At 40.0% G+C, this 15398-nt stretch overlaps 2 protein-coding genes across 7 annotated transcripts in view; both read left to right on the forward strand.

Annotated features, from left to right (window-relative positions):
- The window catches only part of LOC137604275 (high-affinity choline transporter 1-like), a 34775-nt gene extending 19672 nt beyond the window's left edge, over positions 1–15103 (forward strand). For 2 of the 6 annotated variants that reach the window (XM_068328318.1, XM_068328323.1), the window contains exon 8: positions 14385–15102. In XM_068328318.1, the coding sequence (XP_068184419.1) occupies positions 14385–14924 (540 nt within the window). In that variant the 3' untranslated portion in view covers positions 14925–15102. Of the gene's footprint in view, positions 1–9814; positions 10010–11211; positions 11329–11705; positions 11862–11999; positions 12149–12237; positions 12382–12473; positions 12628–13654; positions 13873–14384 lie in introns of those variants that run through there. The other 4 variants (XM_068328324.1, XM_068328325.1, XM_068328320.1 and 1 more) reach the window with 3 other exon arrangements.
- LOC137604014 (high-affinity choline transporter 1-like) lies at positions 935–9805 on the forward strand. Its single transcript, XM_068327927.1, has 9 exons — positions 935–1118; positions 1646–1762; positions 2781–2936; positions 3063–3211; positions 3305–3448; positions 3556–3709; positions 5698–5915; positions 7120–7563; positions 9797–9805. The coding sequence occupies exons 1-9, from the start codon at positions 935–937 to the stop codon at positions 9803–9805; spliced, it is 1575 nt and encodes a 524-aa protein (XP_068184028.1).
- Positions 15104–15398: the final 295 nt, after the last annotated feature.

The raw sequence follows: 15398 nt of genomic DNA on the forward strand, positions 1-15398 counted from the left end.
ATCGACTCCATGCACCACAAATGTGAACCAGTTATCAGAAACCATGGTTATGCAACTAAATATTAGTTTGTGATTTTCAGGAAAAAATCTTCAAGCATTTCTTAGTTTATACAGATTATACGATTTTTGAGTCTGTAGACAACATTATATTTCTTGACTGTAAAATATTATCAAAGTCAATGACTTTTTCAATTTTTCTTGCTTTAAAATATAACATGAGGTGTCCCCAATGCATTTGTGTGCATTAAATTAAAAAGTATTTGAGGAACTCGTTTTTAGACACGCTGCTGTTTTTATGAGCATGACTATATATTCACACATCCTAATCATAACCTGTCATCATCATCATCAATCATCTTCACTTGTGGTGTAACAACATATCTCCTGCAACAGGAAAAACTTCAAGCCGTTCCAATAAGTCGAGTTGACAGAATCTCCATAGACTGGGACTAAAAAATTAAAAAAAGGAAAAAAAGAATAGATGTCTTCTTGTCATCGGAAATTTTCATGTTGAAATTCTCCGAGATAGTGCATCTGTGGGAAACAGTGGAGTATTAATGACAGCCTGACCAGGAGTGTTACTCATATAGTGGACTGCTGGTCACTGATCCTTGATCTCTATCTAAACTTGTCATTGGAATGGGCCTGAAAGGTGAGATTCCTGAACTGGTCTTACTGCTGTGAGGAACACACACTCAGAAGTGATATCTCTCCATGCCACATGTACTAAAGACATCAGAGTTATCACACCGAGTCTGGAATCCGTCAGAGAATTCACAGGTCTTGTGGAACGAAGAAGACCTTCCCTGTCAATTGTCGGCTCCAACTTTAAGACACGCCTTTTTGAGTCACTGTTGGAATATACTGTACTTTACGTGTCTGTGTCAGTCTCTCAGACGTCTTTGTTAGATTGTCAGGTACAGGTTAGTCCACCATGGCTGTGAATGTTCCAGGATTGCTAGCAATAGCGTTTTTCTACCTGATGGTTCTTGGAACCGGCATCTGGGCATCCTTCAAGTCCAAAAGAAAGCAGAGGGAAAGTGCAGCCACTGGAATGGACATGGCCCTGGTGGGAAACCGGAGCATTAACTGTGTGGTGGGGATCTTCACCATGACAGGTGAGGAGAGCACAGCCGACAAATTCACAATTAGAACTTTAACCAAATCCTCCAATTTCCTCTTCACTAACACTCCTATTATTTCTGCCACTGGTTTGTCTTCCCATCTGTTAGCAGGATAACTGAACATGTATTGACATGATATCTGTTGGGGTGGTAAATTCCAGCCTCAGTGTCATCCTGATTTAGAATGTTTTCAATAAGAGGTTTTGCTGCTGTAATAAAGGGACATTGACAAACAAATACATTTACAATTAAATAGAATAAATTGATTTCATTGATTATGTTTGGAAGAACCTTGGATTCCAGCCATGACACTGACAAGAAAAAAAAAAACACTTTAATGGTGCGATTTAGCAAAAATTAATTTACGAATTTTAATATGATTTCTATACTCATTGTTAAGTAGAAACTCAACATCTGTTAATAAGAATACCACCAAGTAAAGAAAAAAACAATGAATAACACAATGAGCGGAATTGTTGAGATCGCATTAACTGGATGGTGAAAATGTCTTCTCCCCGTAGCCACGTGGGTGGGAGGAGCCTTCATTGTTGGTACAGCTGAGATAATGTACACGCCCTCCATGGGACTGACACAGGCTGTGCCCCTCATGCTTTCAATGAGCTCTACATTTGTTTTTGGTAAGTTTTTGCATATCTGACAGTCGGGGCGGCACATGAGCTTCTACCAGCCTGACATTAATGAAGTCTATAACAGTCAAATAAAGAGTTTTCCTAAAATCAGTGTTTTTTAAGCAAGGCAAAAAGACTGAAATACCTGAGTCTGACCCGAGGGAAATTAACTGCATGGCGGATGAATTGCTGTCTTCGTGCAACAGCAAGTTGTGCTACCCTATACGGTTCTGAATTTCCACATTGCAGAACGCATCTCTCTGCCATTGACATCTCTCTGCCTGAAGCAAATCTGTGGTAGCCAATTGAATTGGGCATGCTGGTATGTCAACTTTCTCTTAACGCCTTAAGGTTAAGAAATGTGACCGGTTTATCAGCAAATAAAAATGTAAAATGTTGTAAAGACCTTGGGAACGTCCCAAATGACAACTACGTGTTGAGCTATTGAAGTCAGCGATGTTCATCATTGACAATAAATTCATAAATTACACTTTAACGTGTCAGACTCGTCCAGGCTGTTTGTTTCTCCTCGGGGAAATGTAATTTCCCCGAGGGGATCAATAAAATATATCTTTTTCTTCTTTTTCTTCTCAAAGTTCCACAATAATCTTGAAAGTCGACTAGAAACCTGTGACACTGCCTCAGCAAGACTATTTAGATGAATGTAGCCTGACAGTCTGAACCTACCATGTTGTGCAATCTGATAGAATTTGTGTAGTCAGAGAAATAGCTCGATAGCACAGTGTCAGGCAACCTTTGATCACCACTAAATACACGAAATAAGTACACTAAAAAGTATGATCTGGCCTCAATGATCACCAATCATTGTTTATGTATGTAAAAAAAACCTTGTCAAGCAACAGCCACTGCACAAGTTGATAGTCACCAATGAGTCAAACTTGTATTGTACTTATGTTATTTGAAATTCTAGAAGTAGGTTTTCTAGGTACATGAATGGTATTATGATCAGAATCTTAGAGCCTTTTTTTTGTCTAACTGTAACGTTCCCTATCCTTTTCAAATGAAGGAGCTCTGGTCTTGGTAAAGCCGTTGAAGGAAGGGAATTTTGTGACAATGCTGGACCCGTTCTACATCAAGTATGGAAAAGGGGTAGCAACCGGACTGAGCCTGGTATCAGTTGTAATTGATATGATCATGTTTCCAGCGACACTGATTGCTTTAGGTACAGAATATACAAGAAAATCCATTCTTACTATGTGGATATAATGACAATTCCATGATGGATATGAACTGAAAATATTGAAACAAAGACTGGATGCAATGTTTAGCTCATCTGATGCGTTTACAGGAGGAATCATGAGCTTGGTCCTGGATTTTAGCTTCTCTCTTTCCATCTGGATCTCTGCTGCTGTCGTCATCACCTACACAATGATGGGAGGTCTCTACTCTGTTGTCTACACTGATGTGATTCAATTATTCCTGATATTCATTGGTTTGGTGAGTCTGTTTAAAAACAAACAAGGGGTAAATAACTTCAGATAAAATGTTTGACATGTCTCTTGTTCACCTTCGACATTTGTGTCTCTGCAGTGCATCTGTGTTCCCTTTGTTTTAATGAATCCTGCCGTCATGGACATCAGTCAGACTCTGATGAACAACACCTTCCATGCTCCCTGGATTGGTCAACCAGACATTAACAGAATCTGGGTTATAATTGATGACTTTTTAGTCATGGTAAGGAAGCAATGGACACTCAAACAGTTTAGTTTTGTCTTGGTTAAAATATCAATAAATAAATATTGCTATCTTGAAATTAATCCCCTAACTGGTTTACTTTTAAGGGACTTGGATATGCAGCTTGCCAGTCCTTTCAACAGAGGATCTTTGCAGCTTCCTCCTTAACCGCAGCCAAGACCACGTGCTATGTTGCTTCAGTCTTAGTACTTATATTTGGGATACCTCCTATTCTGCTTGGTGCAGCGGCGGTGTCCACAGGTAAAAACAAAGTAAACTACAGGCCTTTTACGGCCTGTTAGGCTTATTAAACCAGCCTGCAAAACTTGTTTAAAGTGCACATAATCCTCAACATATGAACTTGCGAACATTCTGTGATAAGAACAAATGCGTGCCACCATATCGACCTACTGTAATTCCTCTCTCTGCCTCAACTGCACAGCTGCTAACACGCATCTCCAACACTCATTTCAATTATAAGGAGCAAAAGTTTACTGTAAACTAACCTGAATTCCAAATGATCACTAAATCACGAGTGATGATTAACGTACGTTCATAGTTTAGTATGATATTACATGTTTATGTGTTAATGCAGAATGTCATTGCCAAGTTACCCTGAGCCGTAAGCTCTCATTTGTTTTGGTTGTGGGAAGTTCGCAAGACCTGGGAAACGGGAAATCGAGTGTCTGCGAGTTAGTGATGAATGGGAGTTGTGTCTGTTTGGAGTTCTCCTGTAAATAGATGGATAAAGTCTGCAACTTCCATCTCAATCGCAATTGTAGTTAATACCCGAGGTATTAATACCAAGGGTACAATATTGTATGCTTTTAACAGTTTTCTAGTGATTTAATGAGTCCAATATTTGTGGTGGACAGACGTAAAGACGAGTAAAAATGACATAAACTTGAGTTTTATTTTACCATGTCTTTTTTAAAAACTGACGCATAATCGAAAACGACTTATCTCGAAATGACCTGTACCTATGTTTTATTTAAATATGTGTTGTTTATATGTCCAGTAGTTGTTCAAGTTTTGAGGAATAGTACTTTCATAGTTAGAGGAGTAATAGCATTTAAATTACAACAAATGTTGATTATGGATTGTAATGTATGTAATAAACAATCACTTACAATTCTTTTTGCTTTGACCTTATCGTCTCCTGGGGCAAGTTACTCTGTTGTTGGTTGAACAAATGAAACATCCCAGCCAAAGAAAACAGAGGAGACTGTGTTTGCCTTTAATTTTTCAAAACAAAGACGTGTTTGCTTCAGCAATGCGGCTCAGTCCAAAAAAGGCTTTGCCTTTGCCTGTTTCATGTTAAGCTTGGTTATCCCGCTAAATTTTCCGCAGGGGGACAAAGACTACCGATGCAGTCTACAGTTTCAGAAATTGGAGACTGTCTGGGAGACATTAGCTTTCGTTAGCTATTTTTAAATGGTTGTTTTGGAAAGTGGGATTACCTGTCTGTTTGTAACTAAAGAGTCAGTTTCCCACAGGTTTAACGAACTCTGGAACAGCCACTGTTCACGTCAGACACATTTTTCCATGCCGCCTCTATGCTATGTGTCTGAGTCAACAGGGAGTCCACAATTTACTAACACAATAGGCTCCAAGAGACTGTTCTGAAGCCGAATTGTTCGTAAATTGCTATATGTTAAATCTCAATCTGTAATTGTATGAACAAACTGGGCGAAAAGAGGGAGACAAGTGTTGGAGATGCTTGTATGGAGCGATGCTGCTTGGCGCGAGTTGTGGCAGAAAAGGGAACAAGTCAGAAGGGATGTGCGGTTCAAAACACGAACTTGTGAACACAATACGGCATTTTATGAACATTTAGACGTCGATCAGGTTGTTTTTAATCTATGAATGATTGCAGTTGGATGTTTGTACTCAGGGAATACCAGGTACATCCACCGTAAACAGCCAGAGATGGGCCTGTACAGGCGGTGACAAACGGAACTCATTACCTTTTAATGACTAGCCCAGAGATATAGCCCATTCTTAACAGAGCTCATTTGAGCAATTTTTAGACTGCCAAATTTCAGGATCAATTTGGGACAATTCTTTCCAAATACAGTGTAGTTGAACGTCTGACAACTGTGTGACAATGATGAAAAAGATTAAAATATGGGATCTTTAATTTAGAAAATAAAGACATCCTAAAATGAACTTAAAGTCTCAAGAGTAATGGGAACACTCAGACAGATCAACCCGTCATTTTTAACTCTTCTTTTGGGTCCTTACCTCAGACTGGAACCAGACCACCTATGGTTCTCCATCTCCATTTGAACGTGGTGAATCAGCTGTGGTTCTGCCCATTGTCCTGCATCACCTCACCCCGCCCTTCATCTCCGTTGTCTGTGTGGCGTGTGTGGCTGCTGCTGTGATGTCATCAGGCGACTCCATTTTGCTTTCTGCGAGTTCTGTCTTCACCTCCAACATCTACAAGAACATCCTGAGGCCTAAGGTGAGAAACTTTACCTGTCCCGAGTTTGGTTTATCAACCATAACAACGGATTAACTAAATTGAAAGGTGAGGAACTACAAAATTGTTAGAAACAACAGCCCTGTGTCCATCTTTGTCATTTCCAATTGGACTGTTTATGTGCAGTTGGATTTTTTTTTTGTCCTGGAAAGGAGAGGAATGAAGGTTAGCCGCAGTAAGACAGAGTACATGTGTGTGAATGAGAGGGACCCAAGTGGAAGAGTGAGGTTACAGGGAGAATAGATCAAGAAGGTGGAGGATTTGAAGTACTTAGGCTCAACAGTCCAGAGCAATGGAGAGTGTGGAAAAGAGGTGAAGAAGCGTGTCCAGGCCGGATGGAATGGGTGGAGGAAAGTGTCAGGTGTGATGTGTGATAGAAGAGTTTCAGCTAAAATGAAAGGAGAGGTGTACAAAACTGTGGTGAGACCAGCGATGTTGTTTGGTCTAGAGACAGTGTCACTGAGGAAAAGACAGGAGACAGAGCTGGAGGTAGCAGAGATGAAGATGCTGAGGTTCTCTCTGGGAGTGACCAGGAAGGATAGGATCAGGAATGAGTACATCAGAGGGACAGCACATGTTAGAGGTTCTGGAGATAAAGTCAGAGAGGCCAGACTGAGATGGTTTGGACATGTCCAGAGGAGAGATAGGAGAGATAGTGAATATATTGGTAGAAGGATGCTGAGTTTAGAACTGCCAGGCAGGAGGCCTAGAGGAAGACCAAAGAGGAGGTTTATGGATGTAGTGAAAGAGGACATGAAGGTAGTTGGTGTGAGAGAAGAGGATGAGAAGACAGGGTTAGATGGAGGACACTGATTGGCTGTGGAGACCCCTGAAGGGAAAAGCCGAAAAGAAAAGAAGATGTACTGTTGGATTTTTCTTATGTTAAACCCTATATAACTGCTTTAGATAACTGTGTCCAATTGTTTAATGATAACTCAGTCAGATGGTTTGAATCAGACACATGTCCTTTAGCCAGTTCAAAGTGGTTATTGGCTTGAGTTCATCAAGGTTCTAGACTGGTGCCACTTCTGTTCCTGGTACATATGAAATACCTGACAGTAGCAGTGAGGTATAGACTGCCAATCTATGTGGGTGATTCCACTTTGATGGTTTCAGGGAGGGATATTTTGGAGCTTGAGTCTGTCATTGACATCTATCCATTATTTCCCTTACTCTTCTTCCTCAGGCATCGGACAGAGAAGGTCAGTGGGTGATCCGTGTTTCTGTACTGGTCATGGGTGTGGTTAGTACATCACTTACCCACCTGAAAAACAGCATAATGGTATTCTGGTTCCTTTGTGTTGAAATGGCTTATATCATCATCTTTCCTGAACTCCTCTGTGTCCTCTTCTTCAACATCTCCAATGGTTACGGGGCAGTTATGGGCTTACCAATGGGATTTCTGATAAGACTTCTCAGTGGAGACCCTTTATTAGGATTAGAACCAATACTACGTTTCCCAGGATGCACTCTAGAGGATGGAGCTTACATCCAGTATGCTCCTGTCAAGACCATCTCAATGCTGACTACCTTTGCTGCCATCTTGTTGATCTCCCTTCTTGCTTCGGTCCTCTTCAACAGAGGTGTTCTACCTGAGAAATGGGATGTGTTTAAGGTGACAACTCAGAAGGTACCTGTACCACTGACACCACTGGGTGGTTCCAAAGAAGACAACTCTCAGTCCTCAACACCAATGATTAGCTCTAGTTCTTAGTGTTACGTTAAGTCATGTCTATTTTCTGTTTGACAAGTATTGTAGAAATATTGGATAATAGATTTTGGTGATTTGTATATAGTCAGTCTTATGCAGAAAGTGCATTTCAGTCGTACATTGAAATAAGCGCTACTTGACATACAAGTTTTTTGAGATATGAGTCGTCGCATTGTCCATATTTTTGTTTGACATGCAAGGGAAAATAAGCCATACGAGCCATGCTTCTGGACACCACCGCTAGTTGGAGAATGGATGCAATACCAGCTGAAGCCGGATCTCGTTTTCGTTGGTGGAATGACGATGTGGCTCGTGTTATACTTTTTTGTCATTGTTTAATCATGCGGAGAGGAAGTATGATGTCTGTTGGTTTCTAATAAATATTTTTTTTCATAATTAAAAGGGGTTTGGGATATCTTAAAAGACTGGAATGGATTAAAATGATTTTAGTCATTTTAAAAGCGTGTATTTCCACTCTGGAAATACTATTCCTAAGGTGTGGTTTGGAGGACCAATTTATTGTATATGCACACGACTCAAATAGTCAAGTATTAATGACAGCTTCACCTGGGGGGTTTTTCAAATAGTTGAGGGCCGGTAACTGACCCTAGATCTGTAACTAAATGTGTACATCAATTGTTGGAATGGGCCTGAAAAGGTATTAAAGCTGAAGTTGTCTTACTGTAATGACACACAAAAGTGATATCTGTCTATCAATAAGAATCTTAGCCATAATTTCCAAAGTAGCAGAGAAAGGGGTTACCGCAAAATTGAAAGAACGACTTTATTCACCACGACTTATTGCTAAATCACCTAATTTAAACTTTTCAAATAGCGCCCTCTGTTGGATGAAATCATAACTATCAACCAGAAAACAGGCGGTTGATTCACTATCTTCATATCTCACTTGTTCTGCTGCAATTCTGCAGGGCTCAATATTGGGCCGTCCATTTATTACGCCTGCATGTCACTAATCTACCACGTGTCTGCAGAAATATTAAAATGCAACTATATGCTGATGATGCTGTATTATACCGCCATGCCAGCTCAATCCAAGAAGTGCCAGTGTCCCATTGGCTCAAATACTGTTGTGTGTACCTGAATAGAAAAAACAACAACAAAAAACCCCAAAACTGTCTGTATGTTGTTCTCCTGACAGCCAGCGGAGGGACAGAAACCTTCAGTCGAGAGGGATGGAGAGAGACTTGAGGTGTTTTGAACATCAGGGTAATATTTGGTTCCAAGCCTAATTTTAAGCAGCATGTTTGGAAGGTTAAATACAGAACACACTTTAATTTATCACATTTCAATGTAAGACCCTCTGTGACTATGGAGACAGCAAAGACTTATATGCAGTGATGCAGACCCTAGACCTTTTGTGAGAGCCATTTTGTGAGAGCAAGTTAAGACAGATCAAGTCTCCTTTTCAAGAGAACACTTAGTATACAGGTTTTTTTTTTAAATTTAGTGCTCTATCATAACTAAAATTGTGAATAAGCGGAAAAACATCCAATGCATAGTTTTTAGCAGTTTTTGGAAGTTTGTCTCATATTTAATGTTCTGAATGGTCTAGACCCCCACTATTACAGAACTTCATGAAGAAACAAATCCTCTAGAATAAACACCAGAGCACCAACTAGACATGATTGTGAAATAAAATGATGCAAGACCAAATCTGATCTAATGGTGGGGTCCATCAGAGGAACGACCACTGAATGATAGAGACTGTTCCACTTACACTACTTCTATAAAAACCCTCAAATAATGCTAAGTAGAGACCAGACCTGGTACCATGCTTATTTTGTTGTCTTTTTATTTTATATATTTTAAACGTAAATTGGAACCTATTTTTGTGTAAAATCCTTTTCTGGGAATTTCACAAGCCCAATGGCGTCTACCCATCAGCCCTTTTATTTTCGATTGTTGTTGTTGATGTTGCAAACGTGACGAAGGTGTGAAGTCTGTTATTTTAGCATGTCCGAAAACCCCCCCCAAAAAAACAACAACAACTAAATAATTACATAATAACTTACAAGTCTTGTTGGAATAGGAAGGTGTATCCTTCGCTTGATTGCTCACTGTAAATCTCAGACACACCTTTTTCGTCACTCTTGGAATGTCCATATTTCTGTGTCACTTCTTTGTGTCTCAGTTGGACTGATAGGTACAGGGTAGTCCGCCATGGCTGTGAATGTTCCAGGAGTGATAGCAATAGGGTTTTTCTACCTGATGGTTCTTGGAACCGGCATCTGGGCATCCTTCAAGTCCAAAAGAAAGCAGAGGGAAAGTGCAGCCACTGGAATGGACATGGTCCTGCTGGGAAACCGGAGCATTAACTGTGTGGTGGGGATCTTCACCATGACAGGTGAGGAGAACACAGCCGACGAATTCAAGATGAACCAAATCTTCCAATTTCCTCTTCACCAACACTCCTATTTTTGCTGCCACTGGTTTGTCTTCCCATCTGTTAGCAGGATAACTGAACATGTATTTGAATGTATTATATTTTATAAAGTCCAGCTTAAGCGCCGTCTGGATCTAGAATGTATTCAATAGAGGTTTTACTATTGTATTATAAGAATGACAAGATTTGATCTTACAAATTCATGCATGACGCCGATGCTTGAAACGACAATGATGACACACAGTCTGTTTGGATTTAATAGAGACATTCTGTGAAGCTTTTATATAAATGTGAGTCAAATGTCAAGAGAGACGAAGATCAAAACATAAAGGATGCATTACAGTTAAATATATATGCTTAACCAGCATTAAAATATGTTCTTGCTTAAAATTCTTTATTGTCACACCTGCAAACCAGAAATTATCTGCAGGACAATCTGGCAGACTCTAGAACCGTGTACGACTTGACAGGCCATCAACAGCAAAGGGTATAATAGAGTTGGATACTTGTTCCACAGGTTGGAAGCAAGAAAAATGAAACACGTACTTCTGCATGTTTGAAATACCACTGTATGAAAGAAAGCCAAACCGCTGCATTAAATAATCATAGAAGTTCAAACGTACCTGAAAAACTAAAAATAAACTAAAGAAACTATTGATTAGACCAGGTGGGCAAACCTTGTGACTGGTGGGGCACACAAAGTTCCAAAATTTGACAAGGGGGCCAGCTGAGGAGCAGATGAATGGAGTTTTTATTTGTACGTTTGTAAAAACCATTATATAAAAGGTTTTGACCTTTAACAGGCAGCAAAGTATACATATGGAAGGCTTATGCAAGTTGATTTGATTTTTAAAAGCATGTTTATTCACATAAAAAAAACAAATTACAAAATAATCACATTCACACAAAATCCAAAAGAGATTCACGCGAAAAGGAATTCACATTCATAAACAATTAATCGTAGGAAAATGATAAACAAACTAAACAAAATTTATCATCTTTGCTTGAGCCGTTGCGGATGTTTGTAACGGTCTCATGGAGTCCCGCTCAAACACTGCAAGTCCGGGCCGCAGAGAGCCGTCATGTTCTCACTTATAATAAGGATAGATAATGATATCTATCCATCACAATAACTGGTCAATGAAAATGTCTTCTTCCTGTAGCTACATGTGTGGGAGGAGCCTTCATTGTTGGTACAACTGAGATAGTGTACCTGCCGTCCATTGGACTGACAGAGGCTGTGCCACTGATTCTTTCGTTGAGCTTTACTTTCATTTTTGGTAAGTGTGTGCATGTGATAGTCGGGGCTGGGGAATCTTTCGAACAACAACTACGTATTGAGGTACTGAAGTCAATGATGTTCACCATGAGAATAAATTAATGAATCAGAAACTTTAACACCTAATGCAGACTTGTCCAGGCTGTGTCTATCTAGAAGTTCCACAAATGGTCCTGTAACCTGGAACATTGCTGAGCCTCCCATGTTGTGTAATCTCGACTCTAGTCAATAGTCACAAATAACTCATATATACATTGTTGTTATGTTCTTTGAAACTCTACAAGTAGGTTTTCTTGGTAAGGAAATCATGTTATAATATAACGGTCTTTTCTTGTTTGTTTGTCTAACTACAGTGTTGTCTGTCTTTTTCAAATGAAGGAGCTCTGGTCATGATAAAGCCGTTAAGGGAAGGGAACTTTGTGACAATAGTGGACCCGTTCTACATCAAGTATGGAAAAGGGATATCATCCGGACTGAGCCTGGTATCAGTTCTAGTTGAAATGCTCATGTTTCCAGCGACACTGATGGGTTTAGGTACAGAATATGCAAAAAAACAAACAAACCATATTTTCTGTGTGGACATAATCACAATTCTATAGTGGATACGAACTGATAATATTCACACAAAAACAGGATATATATATAAGTCTTGCTCATCTAATCTGTTTACAGGAGGAATCATGAGCTTAGTCCTGGATTTTAACTTCTCTGTTTCCGTCTGGATCTCTGCTGCTGTCGTCATCACCTACACGGTGATGGGAGGTCTCTACTCTGTGGCATACACTGATGTCATTCAGTTGACCCTTACATTGGTTGGTTTGGTGAGTCTGTTAAAAAACAAACAAACAAGGGGTGAACAACTTGAGATAACATGTTTGAAATGTCTCTTTTGACATTTGTGTCTCTGCAGTGCATCTGTGTGCCTTTTGTTTTAATGAATCCTGCCGTCATGGACATCAGTCAGACTCTGATGAACAACACCTTCCATGCTCCCTGGATTGGTCAACCAGACATTAAAAGAATCGGGATTATAATTGATGATTTTTTATTCATGGTAAAGAAGTCTTATCTCAATCAGAATGTTGGTAAATAACAGACGTTATCGTCCTCTTGAAATCAATCCTGTATAACTGGTTTACTTTTAAGGGCCTTGGAAATGCGGCATTCCAGTCCTTTCAACAGAGGATCTTGTCAGCTTCCTCCTTAACCACAGCCAAGACCTCGTGCTATGTTGCTTCTGTCTTTGTACTAATATTTGGGATACCTCCTATCCTGCTTGGAGCAGCTGCTGCATCTACAGGTAACAACAGAGTAAACCAGGGGTGACAATGACCAAAGACCTTGAGAAGATACTCTCATGATTTCTTTCCTGCAGCAAGTACGTATCTGAAGATCTTCAGCACTGGACAAGTCTCAGCTGTTCATCTAAGTTTAGATCAATGATCATTCCAAGATTAATTATTTTGTCTAGCTGGTATTTGGAACAGTCTACACGAGCAGGCACGAGCTAACTATGGCCTGCGGGCCACGTACGGCCCCTTAGGGTCTGTAATCCGGCCCGCCAAATTTGTTTAAACTATAAACAGGTGTACCTCACCCTACGTCCTTAATTAGTTTCAGGAGACACGTGAAAAAATAGCTTGGCTCCAAGCTAAACTGAAATGAACCCTTCTCAGTTCTGTACTGTGGTTTATTCATGAAAGTGTTTTCAATAATATTTGAGTAATACAAATAAACGTTGTTTTTTAAAATACAGTACAGAAAATAATTGAACTTTGAAAATAAAATTTAACGATGTTTACCGTACATCATGGGTCCTTTATTCATGAACGAATGATAAAATAAAAGCCTTTTCAAGTTTTAAAGACATGTAATGGAATTATTATTATCAAGTAAAATAACATTAACTCGATTTTTATTTTTCCTTGCACTTTTTTAAAAACCGACGTTTAATCGAGAATGACATAACTCGAAATGATGTACGCCGAGGTACCTGTAATTAATGTTATGAAATAAGCACAATTGCAAAAGTAATTTTTTAAAATAAGAATTTCTTAGGCTATGCTGCCTGTGTTAAGTACAAGACCTTTTATAAAGTGGTCCAGGTGTCAGAATCTCTGCCCACCTCTGGTCAAGATTAGGGTACAAAAAATGTTAGTTGCCTCATAGACAACCAGTATGCAGCACATCCCTATGGAAAATCAGGTTGAATAGTTAATGTAGAAAATAAAGACATCCTTAAATAAACTTAAAATCTCAAGAGTAATGTGATCACCCAGACAGATCAACCCGTCATTTTTGACTCTTCTTTTGGGTCCTTACCTCAGACTGGAACCAGACCACCTATGGTTCGCCATCTCCATTTGAACGTGGGGAAGCAGCTTTGGCTCTCCCCATCATCGTGAATCACCTAACCCCGCCCTTCATCTCCATTGTTTGTGTGGCGTGTGTGGCTGCTGCTGTGATGTCATCAGGCGACTCCATTTTACTTTCTGCAGCTTCTGTTTTCACCACCAACATTTACAGGAACATCCTGAGGCCTAAGGTGAGAAACTTTACCTGTCCTCTGAGTTTGGTTTGTCAGCCGTAACAATGGATCAATTGCACGTAAACCTCGGCTTACGTCGTTGGTGTCAGGAGACACGACTTAAGTAAAGAACAATGTATATTGAATTTACTTCTTGAAACAGCAGTCCTCAGTCTAGCATGATTTCCATTTGGATTGTTTAGGTGCAGTTGAATGTTACTGTTTTTAACCCAACATGACTGGGTTGGATAACTGTGTCCAACTGTTTAATGGTAACTTAATCAGAAGGTTTGAATTATAGGTAATATTTCTGACACGTACATAATCTGGTTCAAAATGGTTACTGGTTGGCATTCCTCAAGGTTCTACATTGGTGCCACTTGTGTTCTTGGAATTTTTGACTGATATGACAGTAGCAGTGAGGTATAGACTGCTAATGTACGTGGATGACTCTCAGGGCGGGATGTTTCGGAGCTAGAGTCTCTGTCATTTCACATTAATATATTCTTTACCTTACTTTTCTTCCTCAGGCATCAGACAGAGAAGGTCAGTGGGTGATCCGTGTTTCTGTGGTGGTAATGGGTGTGGTTGGTGCGTCATTCACCTACCTGAAAAACAGCATCGTGGTATTCTGGTTCCTTTGTGTTGAACTGGCCTACATCATCATCTTTCCTGAACTCATCTGTGTCCTCTTCTTCAACATCTCCAATGGTTACGGGGCTGTTATGGGTTTACCAATGGGATTACTGTTGAGACTGCTCACTGGAGACCCTGTACTAGGCTTAGAACCAGTCCTACATTTCCCAGGAAGCACTTTGGAGGATGGGGTTTATGTCCAGTATGCTCCTGTGAAGACCATCTCCATGCTGACTACCTTTGTTGCCATTTTGTTCTTTTCCTACCTGGCTTCTGTCCTCTTCAACAAAAGTGTTCTACCTGAGAAGTGGGATGTGCTCAAAGTGAAAGCCCAGCACTCACCAGTACCACTGTCACCAGTAACTGAAAAGCAAGACAAGGAGAATGAGACATTTCTCTCTGAGAGGCATAACAGCAAATCAAATGATGGCTGAAGTTTTTGTTTTTAACATTTCATTTCACAAGTTGGAAGAAATTGTTGAAGTGCTTTTCTTGCCGTTGTGTTTATCTTTCTCAAAGGCAGATTAAGGGTTTGGTTTTCTCTGTCCTTTATTATTGTCGCCGCTACATTTTCCCCTTCGTTTCATCGTTTCTTGTTTTTTTTCTATTTCCAACCCCCTTACTCCACATGAACACACTCACACACACACACACACACACACACACACACACACACACACACACACACACACACACACACACACACACACACACACACACACACACACACACACACACACAGTGTGATGAGGATGTAACTTTTCGTGGCGGCTAGCTGTGAAGAGAGTCACCTAATTAAAAAGATCATGAATATTCATGAAACACTTGTACTGCTGCAGCTAATTACATATTCAGAGGTTCGGTCGCCAGAGCTGGTGTGAGCGGACTGATTCAACTCCGACACACTG

The sequence above is a fragment of the Antennarius striatus genome, chromosome 11, assembly GCF_040054535.1.
Source record: "Antennarius striatus isolate MH-2024 chromosome 11, ASM4005453v1, whole genome shotgun sequence".
Lineage (NCBI taxonomy): Eukaryota > Metazoa > Chordata > Actinopteri > Lophiiformes > Antennariidae > Antennarius > Antennarius striatus.

Coding starts and splice junctions, on each gene's coding strand:
- LOC137604014 (XM_068327927.1), top strand. CDS start 935: ATGGCTGTGAATGTTCCAGGATTGCTAGCAATAGCGTTTTTCTACCTG. Junction 1,119..1,645: donor GGGGATCTTCACCATGACAG/GTGAGGAGAGCA, acceptor TTCTCCCCGTAG/CCACGTGGGTGGGAGGAGCC. Junction 3,449..3,555: donor TTGATGACTTTTTAGTCATG/GTAAGGAAGCAA, acceptor TTTACTTTTAAG/GGACTTGGATATGCAGCTTG.